Source organism: Numida meleagris, chromosome 1 (genome assembly GCF_002078875.1).
Source record: "Numida meleagris isolate 19003 breed g44 Domestic line chromosome 1, NumMel1.0, whole genome shotgun sequence".
Taxonomy (NCBI): domain Eukaryota; kingdom Metazoa; phylum Chordata; class Aves; order Galliformes; family Numididae; genus Numida; species Numida meleagris.
In genome coordinates this window covers 171248669-171272356 of record NC_034409.1, presented here as the reverse complement: position 1 = coordinate 171272356, position 23688 = coordinate 171248669, and the positions used below count along the sequence as shown (strand labels likewise).

At 35.7% G+C, this 23688-nt stretch overlaps 1 protein-coding gene across 12 annotated transcripts in view; it reads left to right on the top strand.

The window, feature by feature from the left end:
- NBEA (neurobeachin) overlaps positions 1-23688 on the top strand; it is a 486663-nt gene that overhangs the window by 72270 nt on the left and 390705 nt on the right. For all 12 annotated transcript variants that reach the window (XM_021377858.1, XM_021377912.1, XM_021377833.1 and 9 more), the window contains exons 2-5: positions 5889-6120; positions 12262-12362; positions 12612-12707; positions 14487-14608. In XM_021377858.1, the coding sequence (XP_021233533.1) occupies positions 5889-6120; positions 12262-12362; positions 12612-12707; positions 14487-14608 (551 nt within the window). The remainder of the gene's footprint in view (positions 1-5888; positions 6121-12261; positions 12363-12611; positions 12708-14486; positions 14609-23688) is intronic.

The window sequence follows — 23688 nt, the reverse complement described above, 5'->3', positions numbered from 1 at the left end:
CTACAGATGAATTTGAGTTGAAAACCTCTGTATCCCTAGGGGTTTGGTTTTGTTTTATAATGAAATCATGCTAGAATAACTTCTGATCTATGCTTTGAATCTTCATTCAGAATTACTATCATCCTGATGCTTCATTTTGTATATTTTTTCACATATTGCCATAATTCCTATCGTCTGTTCATTTGATATTTTTTTCTGGTTTGGCAGCTATCTACAATGTCTTCGTTTCAATCCATTCTTCAACACTTGAAGAATCTGATGCTGAAGAATTCTGATTTTCAAGATTGTGTAAACATTTTAATCCTAGTTGTTCAAGCACGTATTTTACTCTGTTTCTTAATTCATCTGAATATATTGTCAGATATATGTAGACAACTTCTGTATTTTGAGGGACTATTTAACCTTTGATCAAGCCAAACAGGTGTGAAAGAGCAGCCTTAGTTCTGTGTAGATGCAGAAGCTTATGAATAAACACTTCTATCGCATATAATAATGAATGGGATAAGCTTGCTGAGGAATGGCTACAGTATTCAGAAGAATGGAGAATGAGTAATGCAGCTGCCTTTGAGGATGGTGGCGTGGGTTTAAATTCTTGGAGCAATTTGCAAGGAGTATCAACCTGTCATTTTAAACAACCATAGGCTAGAGAAGATAGCCTAATTTGCAATAGCTGCTAGTTCAGTACTTCTTTGTGAGGAGCTATGTTTTTGACCATATTCATCTAGCTTGAAACCAGGGTGTGAAATTAGTTTTCTTCTTCATTTATTACAGCTTTGCTGTGAAAGATGCAGAATAGTTTAAAAGCAACATGTGACCTTGGAAAGTACATGCAATAAATCAAGGTGCTTAATCACAATGAAAGCATAGTCTTTACTGAATATCAAATGTTCATTTGAAGAATGCAAAGTAAGACTGAATGTTTGACATAACAAAAAGATTGTATTTAATCTATAAGATATAGAAAGAGCACTGTTTTATGGTATAATATACCAGCTAATGTAATGATCTGCTTGTATTCATACTGTACTCTAGCTGAAATCTGTCTTAGAACAGAATTCTTCTGCATATTGTGTTAAAAATAAGTTACTCGATGGCAGTAAGATTTAACTCTTTATATGTGGTACTGCCGTCAGAATTGTACCCAAGTTATAAAGTTGCAAGCTCATTATGAATTTTCCCAGTTACATACTGACAATCTTTAATGTCAGTTAGTTATTTAAAGTAGTATCCATACTGGCTCCAAGCTCTTTTCTGGATGATAATAGTGAATTTCAGACGTTGTCATACTGTAAATGTAGGGAAAATTATAAAAATACAAAGTGGTACTACTTTGTATTTACGGACTTTGAACTGTTATTACCTGTCCAGTTGTTATCATAAAAAACACTTTTCAGCTCTTTATAGTTGGTGTTTTTAAACAGCATTAAATGATTTTTTGTTCTGCAGCAAACTTGGCCCTTTCATTAGTATGAACACCTGTTACTACCTTATTATACTGATGTTACTCCACCGATAAGTTTCCTATGTTGTAAAGATTGATTGGCTATTCCTCTTCTTTTCTTACTATCTTTTCCTGGGGGAATGGAAGTACAGAATTTTGTTGGAAAATGCTTTTTTATTGTGTGTTTTACTTGTTACTTTTCTTGGCTGAAATATATTGTATTTTTCACATTTTAAAGCAGAGGCAGTTGCCTTATACTACTTCCTGAACATTAATCATTTAATCACAGTCATTTATTTGCCTATTCTTACTTCATTTTTGTTTAGATTTTCTTCCTCACCATAAAATTTGTTTTATGGTGACCACTGACATTTTAAATTTATGTTGATTATTGGGACTACATCTTTAAGAAAAGCTAAAGCTCTTTTTTTTTCCTTGCCATAACTTTTAGTTGGTTAATTAATTTGTTTCAGTTATTAAGGAAGTTGATTGTAATAACTGTGATCATTTTTCGTGGTCTGAATATACTTTAACTGTTGAGTGAAATGTGGTATATTTTCATGTTCTTTGTGGTGAAATAAACAGCCACTCTGATGACAAATGGACAAGTGCATAATCTGTAGCCCTGTGGAACACTTTCCATGAAGCCAATTTTAGCAACATTCAGTTTATTGTTGACACAGATTCTCTGCGATGTTTTACGTACATAGACATCTTGTTTTTAACAGAGCTGACAACATACTTCAGACTGATACATCACTTCAGATTAATAATGAGCTCTATTTCAGTGTTGTAAAGTTTACATATTAGTATATTAATCTAACAAGAAAATACAGCCTGAATTATTTTCAGAGAAACATAGAATGGTTTGGGTTGGAAGGGACCTTAAGGATCGCCTGGTTCTGACCTCCCTGCTGCTGGCAGGGACACCTCCCACCAGCTCAGGCTGCCAGGGCCCCATGCAACCCAGCCTTGAACATCTCCAAGGGTGGAGCATCCACAGCTTCTCTGGGCAGCCAGTGTCACTGGTTCACAACCCTTGTAGTGAAGAATTTCCTCTCCTAGCGTCTAACCTAAACCTCCCTTCTTTATAGTTTAAAACCTCTTGTTCTATCACTACACTATTATAAATAATCCCTCTCCAGCTTTCCCACAGTCCACCATTAGGTACTGGAAGGCCGCAATGAGTTCTCAGAGCCTTCTCTTCTCCAGGCCAAACAAGCCCAGCTTACTCAGCCTTTCTTTGTAGGAGAGGTGCTCCAGCCCTCTGATCATCTTAGTGGCTTTCTCTGGACTTACTCCAACAATTCCATGTATTTCCTTTGCTGGGGGCTCTAGAACTGGATGCAGTACCACATGTGGGGTCTCATGAGGGCAGAGCAGAGGGGCAGGATCACCTCCCTTGCCCTGCTGGCCATGCTTCTCATGATGCAGCCCAGAATAGGATTTATGGGCTGCAAGTGCACGTTGCCAGCTATTTTTAAATTGGTTTTAGATCTATATATTATCAAAAACAAAGGGTGGGATTCATTTTGCCTAAATTAAGTGTCTGAAAGTTGTATATCCAAATAGGATCACAAAATGGTTGAGGTTGAAAGGTATGAAGATCACCTGGTCCAAAGCCCTGCTCAAGTGGGACACCCTAGAGCAGATTGCCTAGCTTTGAGTCCAAATGTTTTTATCTCCCAGGATGGAGACTCCACAGATTCCATTTGCTCATCCTAGATTTCCTGCATGGAAAGATACAGAAATAAATTGACACTTCTACTTTTGAGGTCATGAATCGTGTCCTCAGGGCCCTAGAGCATGTCCAGAGAAGGGCAGCAAAGCTGGTAAAGGATCTGGAGCACAAGTCTTATGGGGAGAAGCCGAGGAAACTGGGGAATTGTTCAGTCTAGAGAAGAGGAGGCTCAGGGGAGACCTTATTGCGCCCTACAAATGCCTAAAAGGAGGTTGTGGTGTGGTGTGGGTCATCCTCTTCTCCTAGGTAACAGCGATAGGACAAGAGGGAATGGCCTCAAGTTGCACCAGGGGAGATTTAGGTTGGATATTAGGAAGAATTTCTTCTCAGAAAGAGTGGTGAGGCATTGGAACAGGTTGCCCAGGGGAGTGGTGAAGTTACCGTCCCTGGAGGTGTTCAAGAAACATGTGGATGTTGTACTAAGGGACATGGTTTAATGGGGAGATATTGGTGGTAGATGGACATTTCGGGTGGATGGTCTTGGAGGTCTTTTCCAACCTAGGCATCTAAGAGAATTTAGCTGGATGTCATCTACAAGTTCCTCTTTTACCTCGGTGTGTTTATAAAATAATCTCAGAGAGAATTGTCCAGATGGAGAGAGATATGAAGTTAACTGAAAGAACAAGCCAGATTGCTGGTGAAGTGTATGCAAATTACTGTTGTTTTTAGGAACAGAAACTCCATCCATATTTTTTGAAAAGTATAGTGTTTTCCTATATAAAACTATATCACAGTTTTTAAAAATGACCATAGAAATACTGTCTTCTTACTTTTGAGAGTTTGGTTGCCCTTAGTAAACATTATATGTTTACCAAATATGCAGATATATGATATGCAATCACAATTTCTAAATTGAAATGCTAACCTAAATTAGGAAAATAGTTTTATTAGAATGTAATTAAAAGTAATCTCAGGTACTAAGGAGGACATCAATTTGTATATTTAGAATATTGGAAACTTTTATGTTATAAAATTATAACTTTAGTACTTGATTGATAGAGAAAAACTAATTTGTAAGTGGATAAGAAGCATGAGTGAGGGTAGAAGCCAAAGCTAATCCTTAGTTGTATTAATTTTCTGAAAAGTGGAACTGAAAGAAGCAGAGTGAACATTTGGGTAGCTTTAACTATCAGAAAAGGGTTTACGTATTATTTCACATTGCTTCCTATTTGGAGCTTAATTTGAAAATAATACAAACTGCTTTTAAATAAGCAATGAAATAGCTTTGTATTAAAAATCACTTCTGAAATTACGTACGTGGAGATGAATTCTTTGATTATCTTTAATTTAAAATATTATTGCAGTTTTAATTATATACCTTCCCAGAACAAACAGAAAAGATTATCTTACAATTATTTTAGAATTAATTTAATTTGTTCTTTTGCCTTTCTGAATTAGATAATATATTTGCACTTCCTGAAATTTAACATTGGTAGTTTCAAAATTCAGCAGTCCTACTAGGGTAAAGTAGGGTGCATAGGAGACAGGCTTTTTATACTTCAAAACTGAATAATGTTTCTGCCATTAAAGAACATTCTTTTTAAGCTTAGTTTTATATACATTTCAGAAAGATATTCTAAGATAATATTGTTAGAATTACACAAGTGGCCAATGGATTGGAGTTGATGACATTGCGAATTCAGTTGTCCTAAGACATACTTGGTCTTGACTATGTTTTTTGCAAATTTTAGCTTGCAGCATTTATTTTTCCTCCTAAAATGTGCCCTCTAGTTGTGCTATTTAGTTAGAATTCAGGACACTGGGGAAGTATCCAGGTAGACAGACATCAGGCCGCAGTTTTGTTAGTGTTGCTGTTAAACTGTTCTTCATCTGAATGCTTGTTCCTCTCCCAGTGCCGTCTCTCCTTGCACCAGCAGCAGGTTCACATGGCCACATGATGAATTGTCCTGTGGTATAATTACCAAGTTTTCCATTGTTCCTTTAGTCCAGAGCAGTTCACTGAATCTTGTTCTGCACATGACTGCAGGGAGATTTGGATGTTGTAATGGGAAGGGCAGTAAAGCCTTGAAAACATGTAAATGTAAATGTTGTGTTATATCAAGTGGAAATATAGCTAAGTTATTTTCAGTGTCTTTTTTATTTCTGAGTAGGCAAATGTCTCTTAACAGAACTATGGACAAGCCTCAGTTTCTTTTTAGGTTTTCAGTTTCTGTAGCTTCTCCACTGCATCACTCTGGGCAAGGCTACCATTTCAGTTACTTTACAATAAGGAATATTTCAAGTATCTTGTGACTGTATTTCATGAAAGTTTTGTGTTCAACACTGTGACAGAAAGGAAGGTAATATTTTTTTGCTAGTAGAGGGTAGGTTTTGTATAAGGTATGTTTTGTGTAGCATGTTTGTCAGTTCGCTGTGACGTCAAATTGGCCAAACTCACAGCTGATCATATCTGTGAGTTACTCTGTCAAAATTACTTCTCTCATAGAATCATAGAATATCCTGAGTTGGAAGGGGCCCTCAAGGATTATTGAGCCCAGCTCCTGGCTCCACACAGGACCACCCAGTATTCAAACCATATTTCTGTGAGTGTTGTCTAAACATTTCTTGAACTCCAGCAGAATCGGTGCTATTACTAACAAGCAAAAAATATTCAGTCTCTAATAGACAATGTCTCCAATAGACAATGCAGGTATGAAAGACATTAAAGCTATCACATTGTAACGCTGTTCTCATTTTCTTTTGTAGCTGGTTGGTGGTGAATTTGATCTGGAGATGAACTTTATAATCCAGGATGCAGAGAGCATTACGTGCATGTCAGAGCTTTTGGAGCACTGTGATGTAACATGCCAAGCTGAAATTTGGAGTATGTTCACAGCAATTCTACGTAAAAGTGTCCGTAATTTACAGACTAGCACGGAAGTTGGCTTAATTGAACAGGTACTGCTGAAGATGAGTACAGTGGACGACATGATTGCAGGTATAAATCACCAACTGATAAAATAATCCTTACTTTCCTGAACTGTCAACTTTTTGTGATTGTAGAGAGTTTGGGGATGCTTTGTTTTTTATTTGAAGTAATTTTTTGGTTAGTGCTTCTATTGAATCAGATTTTTTATAAATTTCAGAAAAAATGAAGTATGTATATTCATAGTTTAAAATATATGTAGATACTGTCTAAAATCATTACCTGTTTATTCATGTGAGAAGATAATACTTAGAGATAAAATAAAGCAATTTGAAAATTACCAAGAACAGAACCTGTTAGACTTTCAAGGTAGTATCTTAATTCTGAAGTACACTGATCATTTTGAATGATCAATAACTTTAAATGCTGAGGATTTTGATTTTATTAATTTATTTCTGTGCTTCATTTCATAATATATAGCTGTGATCATAATACTATCTCTTTATACTTGTTTTTAAAGGCCTGTAATTTTTTTATAGCTTAAAAAAACTGCATTATTTGCTCACTGGAAATAACTGATGAAGCTCTTGCACAGACAAGATTACTTTTGAAGGAGTTTGTTATTCTCTAAGTAGTAGAGTACAGATTATAATCCTGAATGATTTAGTTAGAGGAGTAGGTTTGGTTATCGAGTTTAAATACGCCAAACTAAGAGCTATATGTGATTGGTATTTATGTACTCCTTCTTTTTCCTGGGGAGAAACTTAAGCGCTTACTTCCTTAACTGTGAAGGTAATTCTTCATTTTTATCTACATTTGGATTGATTGTAGGGTACTTAAGTTATGAAGTGTTTTTGAAAGATTGGAGTTTTGTCTGCCATAATTCTAACTCTTAAGATTTTAGTTGATGATCTGATTCCTGACAGATATATAGGCTTTGTGGAACAATAAACCAACAAGGATTTCAGACCAGAAACAAGAAGAGGATAACAGCAGCATGAAATATGGATTATTATGTAATGTTTTTGTCTTAGGCTTTTTTCAGTAAAAAGGTGTATATAGTACTAAGTACGGGAAAAAGCTGTAATTTTTGTATTTCAAGGTCTCACAAATGTATGTGGAAAGCCTAAAAACAGAAGAAGTGTTACATTAAATATTGTACTGTGAGATTCAGACTGATGTATGACAGATCAGTAGATTCGCAGACTAATGACTTTCACCAAGAACATTTTGTTTCCAGGACTGTAAATATGTCAGAATAGTATGAAGAGGAAGATAATATTTATTTCCCATTAAATATAAGGCATCTGTTGATGAACATATACATTTCCATCCTGAAGTTTTACCACTGTTTTGCTCTTGGTAATCAGTAACTATACTAATAACATTTCTTCAGTTTGAGGTCCCCTAAATAGTACTTCTGTATGTGCCATACATACCTGTGATGATGTCCTCATTAGAGTCAAATTTTTCAAATTGCTAAGCTACTTGTAGATGTCTAAGATCAAGAGAGTATAGGATCTGTCTTCCAGGAGCACTTGGAAATTGAAAAATGCTCTCAATTTACAATTATTAATACAAATCAGGGGTAATACCTTGATAAAGAAATTTCATCAAGCCTCTTTCCCATTAATTATATATATAGAAACTCAGAAAAGAGTTGTCACACAGTATTTCAGAAAGAGACTTTCTGTAGAAAAAGCGCCAGTAAGCTTTCCCTGCTGAACACTCACATAGATGAGGAAAGGACATATTTAGTTTAAAAACAAAACTGAAAATTGGAATTCTGATAACTTACTAGCTCTGGAATGTGTATCTGCATAGCCTTCAGCATATTATGAAGTTAACAGAGATTTAAGAGAACACCACATTGTTGGGTCTTTGAGAACTCTAAATAGATAAGTGTGGATTTTTGAAACATTTACTTAGATGTGAAAAAAAAAAAACAAATTTGCCGTTTTACTTTTATCTTGTTATTTCTGGGAGCAACTCACCACAATAATGAATGGGAACAACTTTGGTAATAAAACAGAAGCAGTAAATATGGTCATCTAATAAGCAGTCAGATAGTAGTCACTTGATGACAAAATGCTAAGGCATTGATGCATTTTTTATTCTGATCTTAATCTGATATCCACATGCTGAAGTCATGGTCAACTACCGTAGAACTGCTTGGCCCCAGTTGCTTCTATGAACTTTCCATACCCTAAGGATAAAGTAAGGAATTTTCTGGAAAAATAATTTTTAACATTGAGAAAGCATGTTTTGAACAAGAGTTGTGTTACTATGCCTAGGAAGTTAGTACCACTTTCTTCCCAAAACATCCCAGTGTGGTAAAGATTGTCTGTTTTTTTTAGTTAGTTTGTTTGTCTTGTGGGGCTTTTTCTTTGATTTTTAGGTCATCTCGTCTGCTTCTTTCTGAAATGCTGTGATTAAACCTAGATATGGTCTAAACAGAAGAGACAGGTATAATCTGTTATGTTCTGACAGTGAGAGCAGTCTTTCAGGACCAGTCTAAGTCTGAAGCTACTCTCCTCTGGTTTTATGAAAGTAAGAGAACAGCAAATAAACATGTACCCAGTCTTTTGCAGTGAGAAAAAGTTGGCTGTCCATTCAAATGAAGACTATCAGACTATGAGGCTTCTCTGTGCCTTAAATATCTCACTTTTGAGATTTTGCAGATTCTGTGGTCAAGAATAAAAGCTTAATCAGTGTCAACTGCTGTCCAAATGGGTTCATTGCTATTTGTATTGTAATTTGTTTTCCAGAAGTATCACCTATCACAATTCCTCCGTGCACTGTGATAACCTGTTACACTAAGACAGGGGCTGATCAGACATTTTATCAATGGTTTAGGCAAAAAGAGTACTGAAATATCCACCTTGGTGATTGGCAGACATTTTTATTAACGGCTGCACAGGAGTTCTCTCTTTTATTTCTGTTTGATGAATAGTGATGCAGATATTCTGTTCCAAGAGACTCCCTGAGATAACGTATCTGTAGTAACTTCAGAGAAGTCTGAAAGATGAACATAACCCTAACTCATACTCAGGGGATGTGTCTCCCTTGAGCCCCATTTTATTTTCCGCAGTTCTGTTGTGATGCTCGAGGTAGTTGTTCCGAAATTTCTGGAACCAAATTCTTAACTATTGAAATAGTTCCTGATTTCTATGCAAAAATGTTAGTTTTGGACTGTTCTGCCATTAACAGGCTGTTAACAATCTTTTATCTTCCAATTGGATCTGTAAGAGAAGCTCCAAAATTCTCATATTCTCTATTGCCAGCCTGTAGAACTACATCTGCTTCACAAATAGAGCTAAAATTCACAACTTCATGGTTGCCTGTTATTTAACGTTTAAGGAGGCATGAGGTACTTTTTGTGAAGTTGCGATCCCAATGCTGTTCAATACATCTTCTAAAGTTAATGCCACACCATCCACTGAGATATATACTCAGTTTCCTTGAGAGACAGGCAGGCTCTTTTTACCACTGTATTTTTGAATGAAATGACTGAATTAAGCGTTTCTTCAAGGCTTCTGATGAACTGGTAGAGCATGTATAAACTGCTTAGCCTGAAAGTATTCAGAAAGTGCCAGTAAAAAACAATCTGTTTCATTCAGTGCATTTTTAAATGCTATAAAAATGAGAAAAGGTGTCTGTTTTCTCCTTCTGGAGAAAACCTTCCTCATTTCTGAAATGAGATCACAGATACCATTTTTATATGTGATCGTATTTAAACATTACAGAAAATGAACAAAATGTTAAAAAAGAAGTTAGGGTGTTTTGTAGCGGTGTTAATTTATAGATGAGCTGACTATTATAATTGTAAACCAGAGGTGGACTGACTATTTTCAGTGAGATTCTAATATGTATGAATAAAGTTCGGTAGTAATAGTGCAGGTTTTTTTATGTTTGGTTATACTGAAGCAAAAAACATCTCCTCTTTAGGGGTGTTTAAGGGAAAACGTTTAAGTTGCCTAAGTACATTGACTTCCATAGGTGTTCTTTCTTTTATCTACACTTGTTACCTCACGGTGCTTCAGTCCTTCTGGTCTTTGTTTTACTCAAGGATAAAAAGCTAGGGAATTTATATTTATGTATCTCCATAAATGTTTTATTCATTGTTTATAAATATGTACTACTAATGCCTGTGGGATATCAGTGTCATGAGGAGAAATAAGAGATTTTCTGTGCCATAAGGTAGTATAGGACTAAAACGATGGAACAACATAACACATGTTCAGTGATTTTAAAAATGTGTCAGTCATTTCTGTTCTTGATTGTATTACACTTTTCATCATCTGTGTTAGAGGATTTTTTTAATGGTCTTCTGATTTTCATCTAACATCTTTGATTCTACACAAGATGTTATAAAGAAAGCAAAATTTGAAGTAGCTTGATTTAAAACACAAGCTAAGACATGGGAATTGGGAAATTCTCAGCTGAAGATTGGTATTCACTCATGCTGATTTCCCTTTCTGAGCTGTCAATGTGTTATTGTTCTTAGCTTCTGATCACGTACAATATGTGCGATCGCTGCCAGCTTCATGTTGCATGCTGGTGACTGAATGATGAAGGGGGCAGATGGCTGTAGGTACTATAGGACGAGCTGGATACATATGGCTTTTTGTTTTCTTAGCCTTATTTTGCTTTCCTTTAAGAAATTCTATCACAATTATAATCTACGACTAATTTTAAAAGGAATATTAATTAAACTTTCCGACAAACTGTTTGGAGAAAGGAAAAAAACATGGTTGAGCTTTACTATTAGGGAATTAGTCTGATTTTATAGTGAAAATAACTGCAAGTTACATTGGTTCTTTGTTTTGTTTTGTCGTTTTGCTTTTCCTGACGTGCAGTTTCACTGCATGAGTGAACAGCTTAGTATGTCTCCTGTGAATTGAATGCTGTTTCAGTCTTTACACATGCCTTTTGTACTGAGGACCAGAGACTGGTTTCACAGTGGTAGAAGCTAATAGATATTGATGGGTTTACACAAAAACACATATGCGGGGATTTGCAGAGAAAATTTGCTTAAAAACAAATATCGTCCTAGAGGATTAATATTTTTTAATGCTACTATTTGTTAGCAGGTCTAAGAGTCATTCTTTCACTGATGAACAAAAAAAGTTACAAGCTTAATCATGTCTTTTTGAAGGGAATGTAGGGAGAATGTTCTGATTGTTGACCATTGAAGAAATTCAAAGAGGTTGTTAATGCTGATTTTATTTTGTCACAGCTTTTTTTTGTTTTGAAAAGTCTGTATTTCACAGTTTGATCTCTGAGTTAATTTTTTTATGATACATCTGCAAAGATGTGCAGTTTGTTTTTCCTTCTACTAAAGGCAGTACTAATGGTTTGTAGTGCTGTTTATGTCAGAAGAAAATGCAGAGTATAGGCAAGGTTCACCATTCCGCAACTGAACAAATTTTTGAATTAAATTCTGTATTTCAAAATAAAGCTTCAACAACTAGCAATAATTTTATACCTGATTTTGTCTGAAAGGCAAGCTATGTAATGCTATTAATTTAAAATTTCATGGATTTTGAGATGTTTTAGTGTAAGCTATATTACATAAACCTTAAGAATTTTGATGACTTTTTTACTGTGATCTTTATTTTTGTCTCCCTTTTTTTTTTTGTGAAGGTGGTGGCTGATTATGGTTTTTTTTGGTTGGTTGGTTGGTTTCTGGCTTTTCATTTTGGTAAAAATTGGAAGCATTATCACTGTAGAAAAGCTGTGGGAACTGCAAAAATTCTCTGTATAATGTATTTAACTGTAAAGTACTCAGTATATAGTACTTAAGTTAAAAAAATAATGTTAAATACCTTTTAGATTAGAAGTGTTTCAAAAATACTAACTTCAGAGGAATGAAGAAGCCTTTGTCCCAAAAGTGTATAACAGAAATGAGCAAGCAATAAGTTCAGAATGTATGATGAATGGTGCAAAAGAGGAAGAATTAATCTTAGGAAATATAATAGATACTTTGTTCATAGTGTGATGCAACATCTGAAACTGAATATGTAAATTTATTTTTAACATTATTAATCAACTAGAGAATGAAATTCTTTGTAAAATATTTAAAGCCACTAAGTTGATTTTTAGAATTTGTGAATACACTTACTTGTAAAGGTATTAACTTCTTCAGCTTTTTTTTTTTTCTGTCAAAACAATGAAATTCAGAGTTCAGAATAACTTTATTTTCCTTTGAAGATCTTCTAGTTGATATGTTGGGGGTTCTTGCCAGCTACAGCATCACTGTCAAAGAGTTGAAGCTTTTGTTCAGCATGCTTCGAGGCGAAAATGGAATCTGGGTAAGCTGTGATCAGATAAAGCATTAAGTGTCATTCCATTAGAGACTGAAGTTAACATAAATTGTCTCCTGCGACATATCAACTTGAATATTTTTTTCATGTTGATTGAACATACATTTATGAAGTACTTTAGCTAACTACTATAGAGTTAATTTGCTGTGTTGTTTGAAAACCGTCCAGTTTCCATTGTAGCTGAAAGAGTATAAAACTGTTTATATTTACTTCAGTGCACTTTTCTTGTTTTCACAGCCAAGACACGCAGTTAAATTATTATCAGTCCTCAATCAGATGCCACAGAGACATGGCCCTGATACCTTTTTCAACTTCCCTGGCTGTAGTGCTGCAGTAAGTTTTCAACCAAAATAGTACAATTTGAGGAACAAATAAATTGCTTCTTACTTGCATTTCCTGTAATTTGCCTTTGGAAGTTCGTGCAAGGGAAACAAGAGGGGAAGTACGTACCTGAGTACGACAGACTTTTCATTAGGCTTGCAAGATAGTTGTGCTGTTGAAATGGTACACTTACGAGGATAGGAATGTCAAATACCAGATTTTTGACTGGTGAAATTGCCCTTAAAGTGAAAATAAGAATAGCATTTGTTTTGAATAATGTAATTGGTACTACGTTACATAAATCTGGGACTTGAGGAAAATGTAGAGGTTTCTCTTCCGCATATCAGCACGGTGACAGTTTATAGTGACAGCTAAGTCAGAAATTTTATTGTATCTTTTTCTGTTTGTTTGAACTCCTTCAGCTTGTTCCTTTCCCTCAAGGCAGTGATTTAAATGTAGTCTACTTTTGGCTTTATTTTTCAAGATAACTTATGACAATAAAATTGCATTCTTTTTTTAAAATTTATCTTTAAAATGTTAAGAAGGAAAGTCAAGTAGATTTTCTCTTGTGAGTTCAAGAAAAACTGCACATAAATCTGGTTTCAGAAAAAAAAACCTGCACAAAAATTCAAATATTGTATACTGATTATAAATATATTTATTAAGGCAGTAAATGTAAATGTTAAAAAATGAAAACTGCAGATTTGAGGTTCAATACGTTCTAGTATGGAGGGTATGGAGTGGTATATGCTCAGGATATAACTTGGAATCTTTTAAGGGGAAGTCATTCTACGCCTTCACTCCAGAGGTTGAAGGGTGATAGAAGCTTCTCTTGAACTGTTGCAAATATATTTCCTCAAGTTAAAGCTTAAACCGCCACCTCTTCTTCTTTGTTAATACAGCTGTTGGTATAGCAGATTGCATCAGGGAAATAAACTGGTTGAAAATTTCTTTTTCATCCAGGCTATTTTTGGCTAAAATACTTCCTTGATCTTGTTTGATATTTGGCTGTACAAACAGATGTACCACCAAAGTGCATAGGGTGCGTTGTGTGAGGAATTAATAGTTGAGCTTTGAAGGAGCATTTCATTTGCTACTGCTAAGTTAAGACCATTGTTAATCTCTCCCAAATGTAAATGCAGCAGCAAGATAGCTGTTACAAAATGTGAATATCTACTTTGACATACACTGCTGTGACATTTCTGGGCTTCAGAGGCAAATCATGATGAAATGTCTGTCTTAAATTTAATTTTCTCTTAGATCTTCAAAAAAAGTTTTGCAGAAGAATTTCAAGTATTCATTCCTGTCTAAAAAGGTGCAGCAGTTTGCATCAGATATTGGAAATCATATTTAATATTGAAATGCACAGTAAGCATTCTTCTTTCCTTGGCCACAATCTTGCTTCATATATGTACTACTCATCATAGATTGTGCACCTGTAAATCATGAAATACAAGTTTCAAATTTACATTTCTTGAGTAGTCCATGTTGTATTACACAATGAAGATCTAGAGAGGATTCATCCTCTGAAGTGGACTGAGGACAGTTACTTATAAAATCACTTATTAGAGTTGGGGTAGAACCAAGTTTACAAGCACCAAATTGAGATTTTCAGTTGTGATGCAGATGGGTGACATCAGTATAGCATAGCAATGCTTTTTTTCAGAAGCACTAGTTAGAGTAGATCTGCAGATTTATAATGAGAAAATTTTATAAAGACATTATATTTAGCAATTCTAAACAAAAAATGTATTTTTGACTTGTTGTTCCCTTTTTATCCTTTTTTTTTAGGCAATTGCATTGCCTCCTATTGCTAAGTGGCCTTATCAAAATGGGTTTACCCTTAACACCTGGTTTCGTATGGACCCACTAAACAATATCAATGTGGATAAGGATAAACCCTATCTCTACTGGTAAGTACCTTTTACAACCGTGTATTTACAGTTTCCTTTGGTTTCCTATAACCATCCAATTATTTTTTATTTTTTAGTTTTTGGTTTCTTACACACATTTTTTTATTCCTAAAATATCAGCAGATGTTAATGGCTGCTTACTGTATGTAAATTCTTATGCTGTCATCAATGCTTTTTGCTTTGAAATCAATAAACATACAAATGCAAGACTTGCAACATAGTTCATAAATGCTATTTCTTATCTTGGAATTTATAAATATATTATTTCTTACATCTTTAAATTGACACTGTTGTAATATTTTCCTTTTGGTGTTTAAGATTCTCCACTGATATCATTACTGTAATACAAATACATTGTACTCAGAGCGCACACTGGCTAGACATAATAGAAAATAGATCTGTGAAAAAAAACCAACCCCCTCCACAAAAAAAAAAAAAAAAAAAAAAAAAAAAAAAAAAAAAGAATAATCTTTTCCCTCCTAAAGAATCTATATTTCCCAGTATATTAAAGACAGGAAACACAAATTTAATTTAATAAATTTGCTGTTCTGATAAAAATAGAAGTTCCATCCTTAATAAAGCCCTTTGTTATTTAGAAATTATGGTATAAAAGTAAAAATGCAAATTTTATTGGTTACTCAAAAGTTATTTTCACTTCAGAAACAAACCATCTCTCAAGCATGCTTGTCTTAGCAGAAATGAAAATGGATGGGGAAAACAAGGAATGTTCTCTCAGAAAATGGTGGTGTTTTCTTCAGCAATTCTTCATTCTTTGTGTATTTGCTATTTAGTATGCCTACCTTTTCTCTTACTCTTTGTGTATATAATTTGTAGATGACAATTTGATATGAGCAGGGTTTATGAGGCTTTATCCACAGTGGAGTTCAAGAGTAGCACAAGAGGGCAAGTAACCAAAAATGATGTTTCTCCCTTTAAGGTTATTTTAGGCGGTCTAAAGAGCAGAACGTTTTAGTAGTCTAGTGAACAAAGGTCTGGTAGATTAGATACGATCTCTGGAAGTTTTTTTCTTATACTATAAGTACATAAAAGTCTTACTGTTTATTCAGTTGGAATACTAAAATCATACTTTTTTTCAGAATGAGTATTGTATTAAAAATAATCAGACTTATTCTGATTTCCCATTTCCCATATTTCCCATTATCTGGGATAATGCTTTTTTGTGTACCCATTTTCTACCAAATATTAAAGTTATTTTACTGGGAAGCTTTTTTTCAAGCTGTTGGCTATTGCTGTTTTTGTTAGCATCGGTTATTTTTTTTTTTCATTTACCAAGGACAAAGACAAATGTAATTGAATATGCATCCATGAATTTAACATGATCACTTGTTTCTCAGTCTTAGTGTGGTATAGAATTGGCAACTTTAAGTCAAGTAATTAATATGGGATTTTTTTTACTGTTTCAGAGCAGAAAAAGGGTGCTCTGAAAATACACAGCCTTTGATATGTGTTGGTTTAATTAGCACTAGTAGTGTAGAAAGACTTTTTACATAAGTAATTATTATGATTCTCTCTGATTCCAGAAGAATCAAGCAGTAATGGCAATAGGTTTGAATAACTTCAGATGGCTATGACACCAAGCTGAGCAGTGCAGCTGATAAATTGGACAAGAGGGAAGCCATCCAGAGAGACCTGGACAGGCTGGAGAAGTGGGCCCATGAGAACCTAATGAGGTTCAACAAGGCCAAGTGCAAGATGTTGCACTTGGGCCGGGGCAATGCCAGGTATTTATACAGACTGGGGGAAGAACTCATTGAGAGCAGCCCTGCGGAGAAGGACTTGGGGGTCCTGGTGGATGAGAAGTGGGACATGAGCCAGCAGTGTGCGCTGGCAGCCCAGAAGGCCATCTATGTTCTAGGCTGCATTAGAAGAGGAGCGGCCAACAGGGCGAGGGAGGTGATTGTCCCTCTCTACTCGGCTCTTGTGAGGCCCCATCTGGAGCACTGTGTCCAGGCCTGGGGACCCCAGCACAAGAAAGATGTGGAGCTCTTGGAACGGGTCCAGAGGAGGGCCACCAAGATGATCAGAGGGCTGGAGCACCTCTTCTATGAAGAAGGGTTGAGGGAACTGAGCTTGTTTAGCTTGGAGAAGAGAAGGCTCCGCAGAGACCTCATTGTGGTCTTCCAGTACTTGAAGGGAGAGTATAAACAGGAGGGGGTACGACTGTTTACATAGGTGGATAGTGATAGGACAAGGGGGAATGATTTTAAACTGAGACAGGGGAGATTTAGTTTAGATATTAGGAGGAAGTTTTTCACTCAGAGGGTGGTGACGCACTGGAACAGGTTGCCCAAAGAGGTTGTGGATGCCTCATCCCAGGAGGCACTCAAGGCCAGGCTGGATGTGGCTCTGGGCAGCCTGCTCTAGTGGTTGGCAACCCTGCTCTCAGCAGGGGAGTTGAAACTCGATGATCTTTGAGGTCATTTTCAACCCAGGCAATCATATGATTCTGTGGTTTGCTATTATTTTTGTGATGCAGTTCTGATGTCATTACGATTCTTATTCAATTTTAGATTCTTATTTAGTATATATTTTTGCATTTAAATAGTTAAAAATCCTGCCTGTGTTGAGCTTTCTTGAATATTGATGTATGTTTCATGTTTGTGTCAGAGTGAATTTGCTTCTGGTTCCATTTTTAAAAGTACTGATTTAGAGCTTTTTTTCCAAAAGCATAGCCTCTATTTATTGTGCTACTGAGAAGTGATGTATATTAGAGTAGTTGCTATTCTCAGGCATCTCTCTTTAATAAACATTTTTCTTTAATTATAATGTTTTTGTTTTTGTTTTTGTTTTATAGCAGTGAATAAACCCCACTAAGCTGCCCTGAATCTGAATTTCTGAATTTCTTTCTTCAAAAGAGTTCAGGGCTTCACCTGAAAATTATACTCTAAATGATGTTTTTGGAATTAACATACTTCTTATTAGCTAAAACCATAGCATAACAACTATTGTAAGTAACTTAATATAATCTCTATTTATTACATTGACTAGAATAAGGAGTCTAGCAGGATAAGAAAACTTTTTTTCTTTGCATTTATTTTTCCCCATGTTTGATATGTGCTTTTTCTTGTTTTTAGTAATATAACCAACATATCAAAATGGATTCCTCTACATTTTGTTTTTGCCATTGGGCAACACAATAGCCACAATATGTGGATTTTAAACACTCTTATTGTAGCTCTTAAAATCTAACCTCTCTAATAAATGTAGTTTGCTGCATGCTCATGCTTTTAAAGAAAACTTTGAGCAAATCCATGTTCTCTCTTATTCTTTCTCTTGCACATACATATTGTAATTACAGTTCAGTGTCTCACTTTCTTGTGTTATTCTTTTTTTGGAATATATCTAAAATGAGATTATTTAGCAAGCATAGAAAATAAAATTAGTCACTTTTGTGACTAATAAGTTGCAACTTCAGAGGTCCCTCATATAGCTACTGAAAGGAGTCAGCCTTATAGAAATCATATGCCAAAACCGAGTCTAAGTGTAATGTGCATGTAATAAGAAAGCCTGAAGGGGAAATTAGAGTCAGTGCAAATACTTGTCATTTTAATATAATGGCTTAAATCAAGCCATAAATAAAGGAAAAAATTTCAAATTAAATCGTCTAAGCTTCTTTGCGCTGATTTTAGATTTTGCTAAATGAGAGACTGAGTAATGGAGAAGCACCACCAACGAAGAGATACAAAAGCAATGATTTGTTCTGTTTTGAATATGGTTTTCCGTCATTTCACATCTTTTTCTGTTTAAGTAAGTGTAAAAAATATCACATAAATTAAAGCTTGATAATTCTTTCAAGTTATCTATCTTTTGAGGAATCTTGATTTTTCTAAAAAGCAATTACATATTTTCACGAACAACTTCAAAGAGGTCTATGATTTTTGAAGCAGGAGTGCTGAGAGCACGGTCAGCTAGAGTAGGTTCCTCAGGATCTTGTCCGGTCAGGTTTTGGTATGTTTGTGAATGGAGGTGTCACAGCTTCTCCAGGCAACCCATTCCAGTGTTTGACCTCACACACACAGAAAAATGTTTTTACTTGTATTTAAATGGAATTTCTTGTATTTGAATTTGTGTTCATTGTCTCTTTTCCTGTCGCTGGGTAACACTGAGAAGTCTCTGGTTCCATCTTCTTTACTGCCTGTCCATCAGGTACTTATACGCATGCCTCCAAGCCTTCTCTTCTGTAGGCTATATCTCAGCCTTTCCACATATGGCAGAGACTTTGATTATTCGGTGTCAGCGGTTTACAGGCGTTTGGCCCAGTTCTGTGACGAAGGGGATGGGGGATCCACGGGCCCACACCCCGGGAAAAAGGGAAAAGGGAAAAAGGGTAAGGAGATGGCCCTGAGAGCAAAGAACAGCGGCAATAATCTGAGGAGAAACAAACTAATTTACTAAATAAAATATCGGAATGCAAAACAACACACTATAATACAATATAATTACAATTTAAGCTGATAAATCCAATACAGAGAGAGAGAATGTCCCAAAATCAAGGTAAGCCTTACTCTACTACCGACGATAAGACGGCTGGAGAACGAGGTGCTGCCAAGACGAGAGACGGCAGAAAAAGGGATGAGGTCTCGTGATCTGCAAGTTTTTATACTGCGAGCTTTTATCTTTTACCTCCGGCTGGAAAATGGTAACAGAGGAGAAAAGTGCTGTGGGGACTGTAGTAGTCCTTCTCTTCTGAGAACCAGGTACATCCACTACATGATGTTATGATGTGGAATACCAATAACCGAAAATCACAAAACCATGACATTCGGTCATCTTTCTGGTGCTTTGCTGGATTCTCTCCAGTATGTCCATGTCTTTCTTGTACTGGGGAGCCCCGAACTGGTCACAGTACTCCAGATATGGTCTCAGCAAAGTTTATGAGAGGGGGTGTATCACCTCCCTTGACCTGCAGGGTATGCTTTTCCTAACATGGCCCAGGATACCATTTTTCTTCTTTGCCTTGAGGGTGCTGTACTGGCTCATGATCAACTTAATGTCCACTTGCACTACCAGGCCCCCTTCTATACTGGTGCATGAGGAGTTTCCTCCTCAGAGGTAGGACTTTGCTCTTCTTCCCTCTGTTGATCTTCATGAGACTGTTGACCTACTACTCCAGCCTGCCAAATGTTCCCCTGAATGGCTGTACACCTACATTTGTGTAAGCCACTCCTCTGTTTCCGATCATTAATGAAGACTAGATGCAGTGTTGATCTCTGGGGTACTCTGGTAGATATGGCCTCCATCTGGACTCATGCATCACTTTTAGCCTAGCATCTCTGTTTTCGGACTGACTCTGTCTACTTACATAGCTTATTTTACATCTCTGTCACTGAGGATGGTTGACTGTTGAAAAGCCTTGAATCATTAAGAAGTTAAAAAGTCAGGAAAAAAAAAAAACATCCAGAGCATTCCCCTCATCCACCAAGCCAGTCATCTAATTCTAGCAGGCTTTCTGTTTGATCAAAGATGATTTTTTAATTTATGAATCCTACTCCCAATTCCTTAGTTATGATCCTGGTGGTAAATGAGTGCAGAAAGACGTGGCCAGAGATCTTTCTGGTGGGAGAGACCTGTTATGTCAACTCAGCTGAGTAATGTGAACTCTTGTGCATAGAAATGGAGAAAGGAAGTAAAGGAGTGCTTTCACAATTTCCACATGTGAGGGAAAATGACTGGTTTTCTCATTATCTAAACACTGGGTGCTGCTTCAAGAACTGTAAGTCAATTTGTTTTGAAAAAATAAATCATTGACACTATTTCTGAGGATGGCATTGGGCAACTGCTAAGTGATAGTTTTAATACTTGTGTATTGAACAGTTATTGTAGCTTTCTTACCAATTACAAAATGAATGGTAACAATCTTGGAAGAAAGTTATTTGACATATATACGAGTGATAAGTAGAAGAAATAGACTGTTACAGAGCAGTCAGGTTCAAATGGTAGGATTAACAGAATTCAATAGCAGAAATTTTAATACAATAAAATGAGGGTCATGTACCTAGCAGTGAATAATGGGTACCATGCTTACAGAATTAGTAATTACGTATTAGAAAGTAGTGATTATAGAACAATGCTAAGAGTTATTGTAGGTGATCAACTGACCATAAACTGAATGAGAGAGCTAATGGAATATTTTCAAGGAACAAACAGAGAAGATGATGTGATTGTTACCTGAAATCTTGGCAAAAGAATTGCTGTTTGCAGTTGCAAATTGCTAATTCTTTTAAGAGACCAAGTTAAAATTGGGTAGAATTCAGAGAACAGTCTGGAGAATTTTCCAGTGCTCTGGAAAACACATTTGATAATGAAACTTTTTGAGAAAATTTTTTTAATGAAATTAAGGATGCTCTTGACTTCTGTTTTAAAAATTCATATAAAATCTCCTGTTGATGGATCATTTAATATGAGATCTACTAGATAGACAGTGGAAAAAAAATAATTTTTTTTGACACAGCACTGTAACTATCACAATTAGAATGAGATACATTATAATGGTAATCAAGTTCAATAGATCATTGAAATGTTCCCTAAGAAGTGTCATATAGACAGTGAAAAATTAAGACTAACTCTAAGCACTTTTCTGGGAATTCTCCGCACTCTACGTTTCTATAGTTGTTTCTGCTAAAAACGGACATAGGGTGACATTGCATGTAAATTCTGGAATTATATAGACTGAGCCTAGATATTAAGATTTTTTTTTTCCTTTTTTTCCTATTTTTAACTATGCTTTATTTCAAAGTATGGATTGAGGTCTGTAAAAGAGTTAAGGGTGAAACTCAAGCTGGCTTGTCATTGTACAGTTTTGTCCTTAAATCCAAGTGCTTCTACAACCACTTAATGGAAGAATGTCTAAAGCTTCTGAAAGATTTTTGTAAAATTTTATTTTAACAGAGGTTGGCACAAGAAATAAAGTACCAAGGAAAGCTCTCTTGACTTTTCATTCCCTCTCTACTACTACTAATAAAGATAATGCAAAACAGGTGCAAAAGCATATTATGGAACTACAGAATTAGTAGAAAATAAACCATTTCTTACCTTCAGACAAGAATGGATTAGGATACTGAGATTGAAAATATATAATCTCAAATGCTCCTGTCTGAAATTCCTTATAAAATCCTAAGATAAAAAACAGGAATCATTAAGCAGTTTCACCAGTGTATGGGTGAATGTTTACCTGCTATTGAAGTGTAATAACATCCAGTAGCTGCTTTGAGAAGATGGCTGAAATGAAACTGATAACTAAAATGTTGTTATGAGCTATCTGGAGTAAAATCACATACCAGCTGCTATGGGAAGTAGTTTAAGGCTCCTAAAGCTGCATGGGTGTTGACAGTATTTTCTTTTCTCCTCTGTGCATTTCATTTTAGTATGTGGCAAGTTTTGCATGTGTAGGTAACTGATCAGACAATTTCTGTGTAGCATCCCAAAGAACAGTCCTAGCCTTTACCTTTGGCAAGAAAGACAATGTGAAAATTAACATAATCTGCATAATATAATATTGAGATAAACAGAAGACTTATTTTTTTTTCTGTTTCTCAACTATGGTTATATTAGATTGCTAATTAATGTGGTCCCAAACAAAGTGAAATCTTGATGCATAGTGGCAAGGCTTCATGTTTAGTGAATTCTATTCTAAGATAGAGAGATCTGGCCTGCTCAGAAATGAGCTATTACTTCTTTATTTCAGTGCTTTCTTGTCTTAAAATGCTGAACTCCAGAAAGTTACACATCCAAGGACATTTCAGTCTTTAAAAAGACAAGAGCAGACAAATTTGACCATAACGGTGACAAAATCAGGCCAGTGTAGATATTTCTTCAAAAGCCACTAGCACTTCTTTTTTTTTTTTTCCCCTCCAGGGTGTTATCAATGTGTAACAAAATATTTATTAGCTCCGTTTAAAAGCTGCAGCATGCATTCTACACAATTTTAGTAACGTATTATCAAATAGAAACACGATGGCATTAACACATTGGATATTGGTAACTTAAAAAAAAACACATTTTATTTAACATTTTTAATTGAATAATGTACTCTGTATGTCTGAATGTAGTAAGTCTTCGCCTTTTTTTCCAATATCCTTCAAAATCTGATTCTGTTAGGCAAAACTATTGTAGCTAATGGAGATAACGTACGTTGCTGAGAAACAAATTTGGCATCGAGACATGCAGCTATCCAGTGAAAAGTTCTTGAATGCCAATAAGTGCAAAGGAGGTAAATCAAAGTCTCAAAATAGCTCACAGCACGTTCAGTGTTGTCAAGATTCTATTTTTACATGTTTCACCTTCTTGTTATTTTATAGAGTTAGCTAGGTGGTATTGTAGATTATCTGTGTACGGGTAATGTTCTCCCATGAGGCTTTTTGCTGTTCCTTTTGCTGTGGAATATAGTTGCCTCCAGGGTCATTCTGAAAGCTAAATCCTTGAAGTGCATCCATGTTGAAAATAATCTTCAATAGACAAAGGAGAGTTGCACTGTTATAAATTCACTGTTGAGGTCAGTTGTGATGGACAGCATGTATTTTTTCTGTTCATTCTGTTCATTAGATTATGTTTTAGGCTTACTTATGTTTATTAAAAGTGTCCTCTTTTTGTGAGGAGGATTGTGTGGAAGCCTATACAATGGGCTGTGGCAGAGAATGCTCCTTCCCTTGTGGCACCTGGAGGAGCGCAAGAGTTGTGTACCACATATACGTATAATGACAGATAGAAGAAAGGGAAAAACATAGCCTGAATTTTGGGAAAATAAAGCTTCTTTAAGGTCTTGACAATCTGCTAAAAGGAAAGAGCAAACTAAAACATGGCTCATAGCCATCAGAACCACACTGATGACCAGAGATATGAGGCGTAGTGTGCTGCAAGTCAAAAGGTAAATCAAGGCTGTAAGTAAGGACTTCAGTGCAAGGACACACTGGTGTGGAGGAGAGTTGTCTGTTATTCCTGTTCTGTTTAGCCTAATCACTCTGTTTTTCCCATTTAGTAGGAGTATTCTAATTAATCATAACAGAAGTGGCTTTCTAGAATTGGAATGAGAACTGAGAATTGGAATGAGATTTTTTCGACCT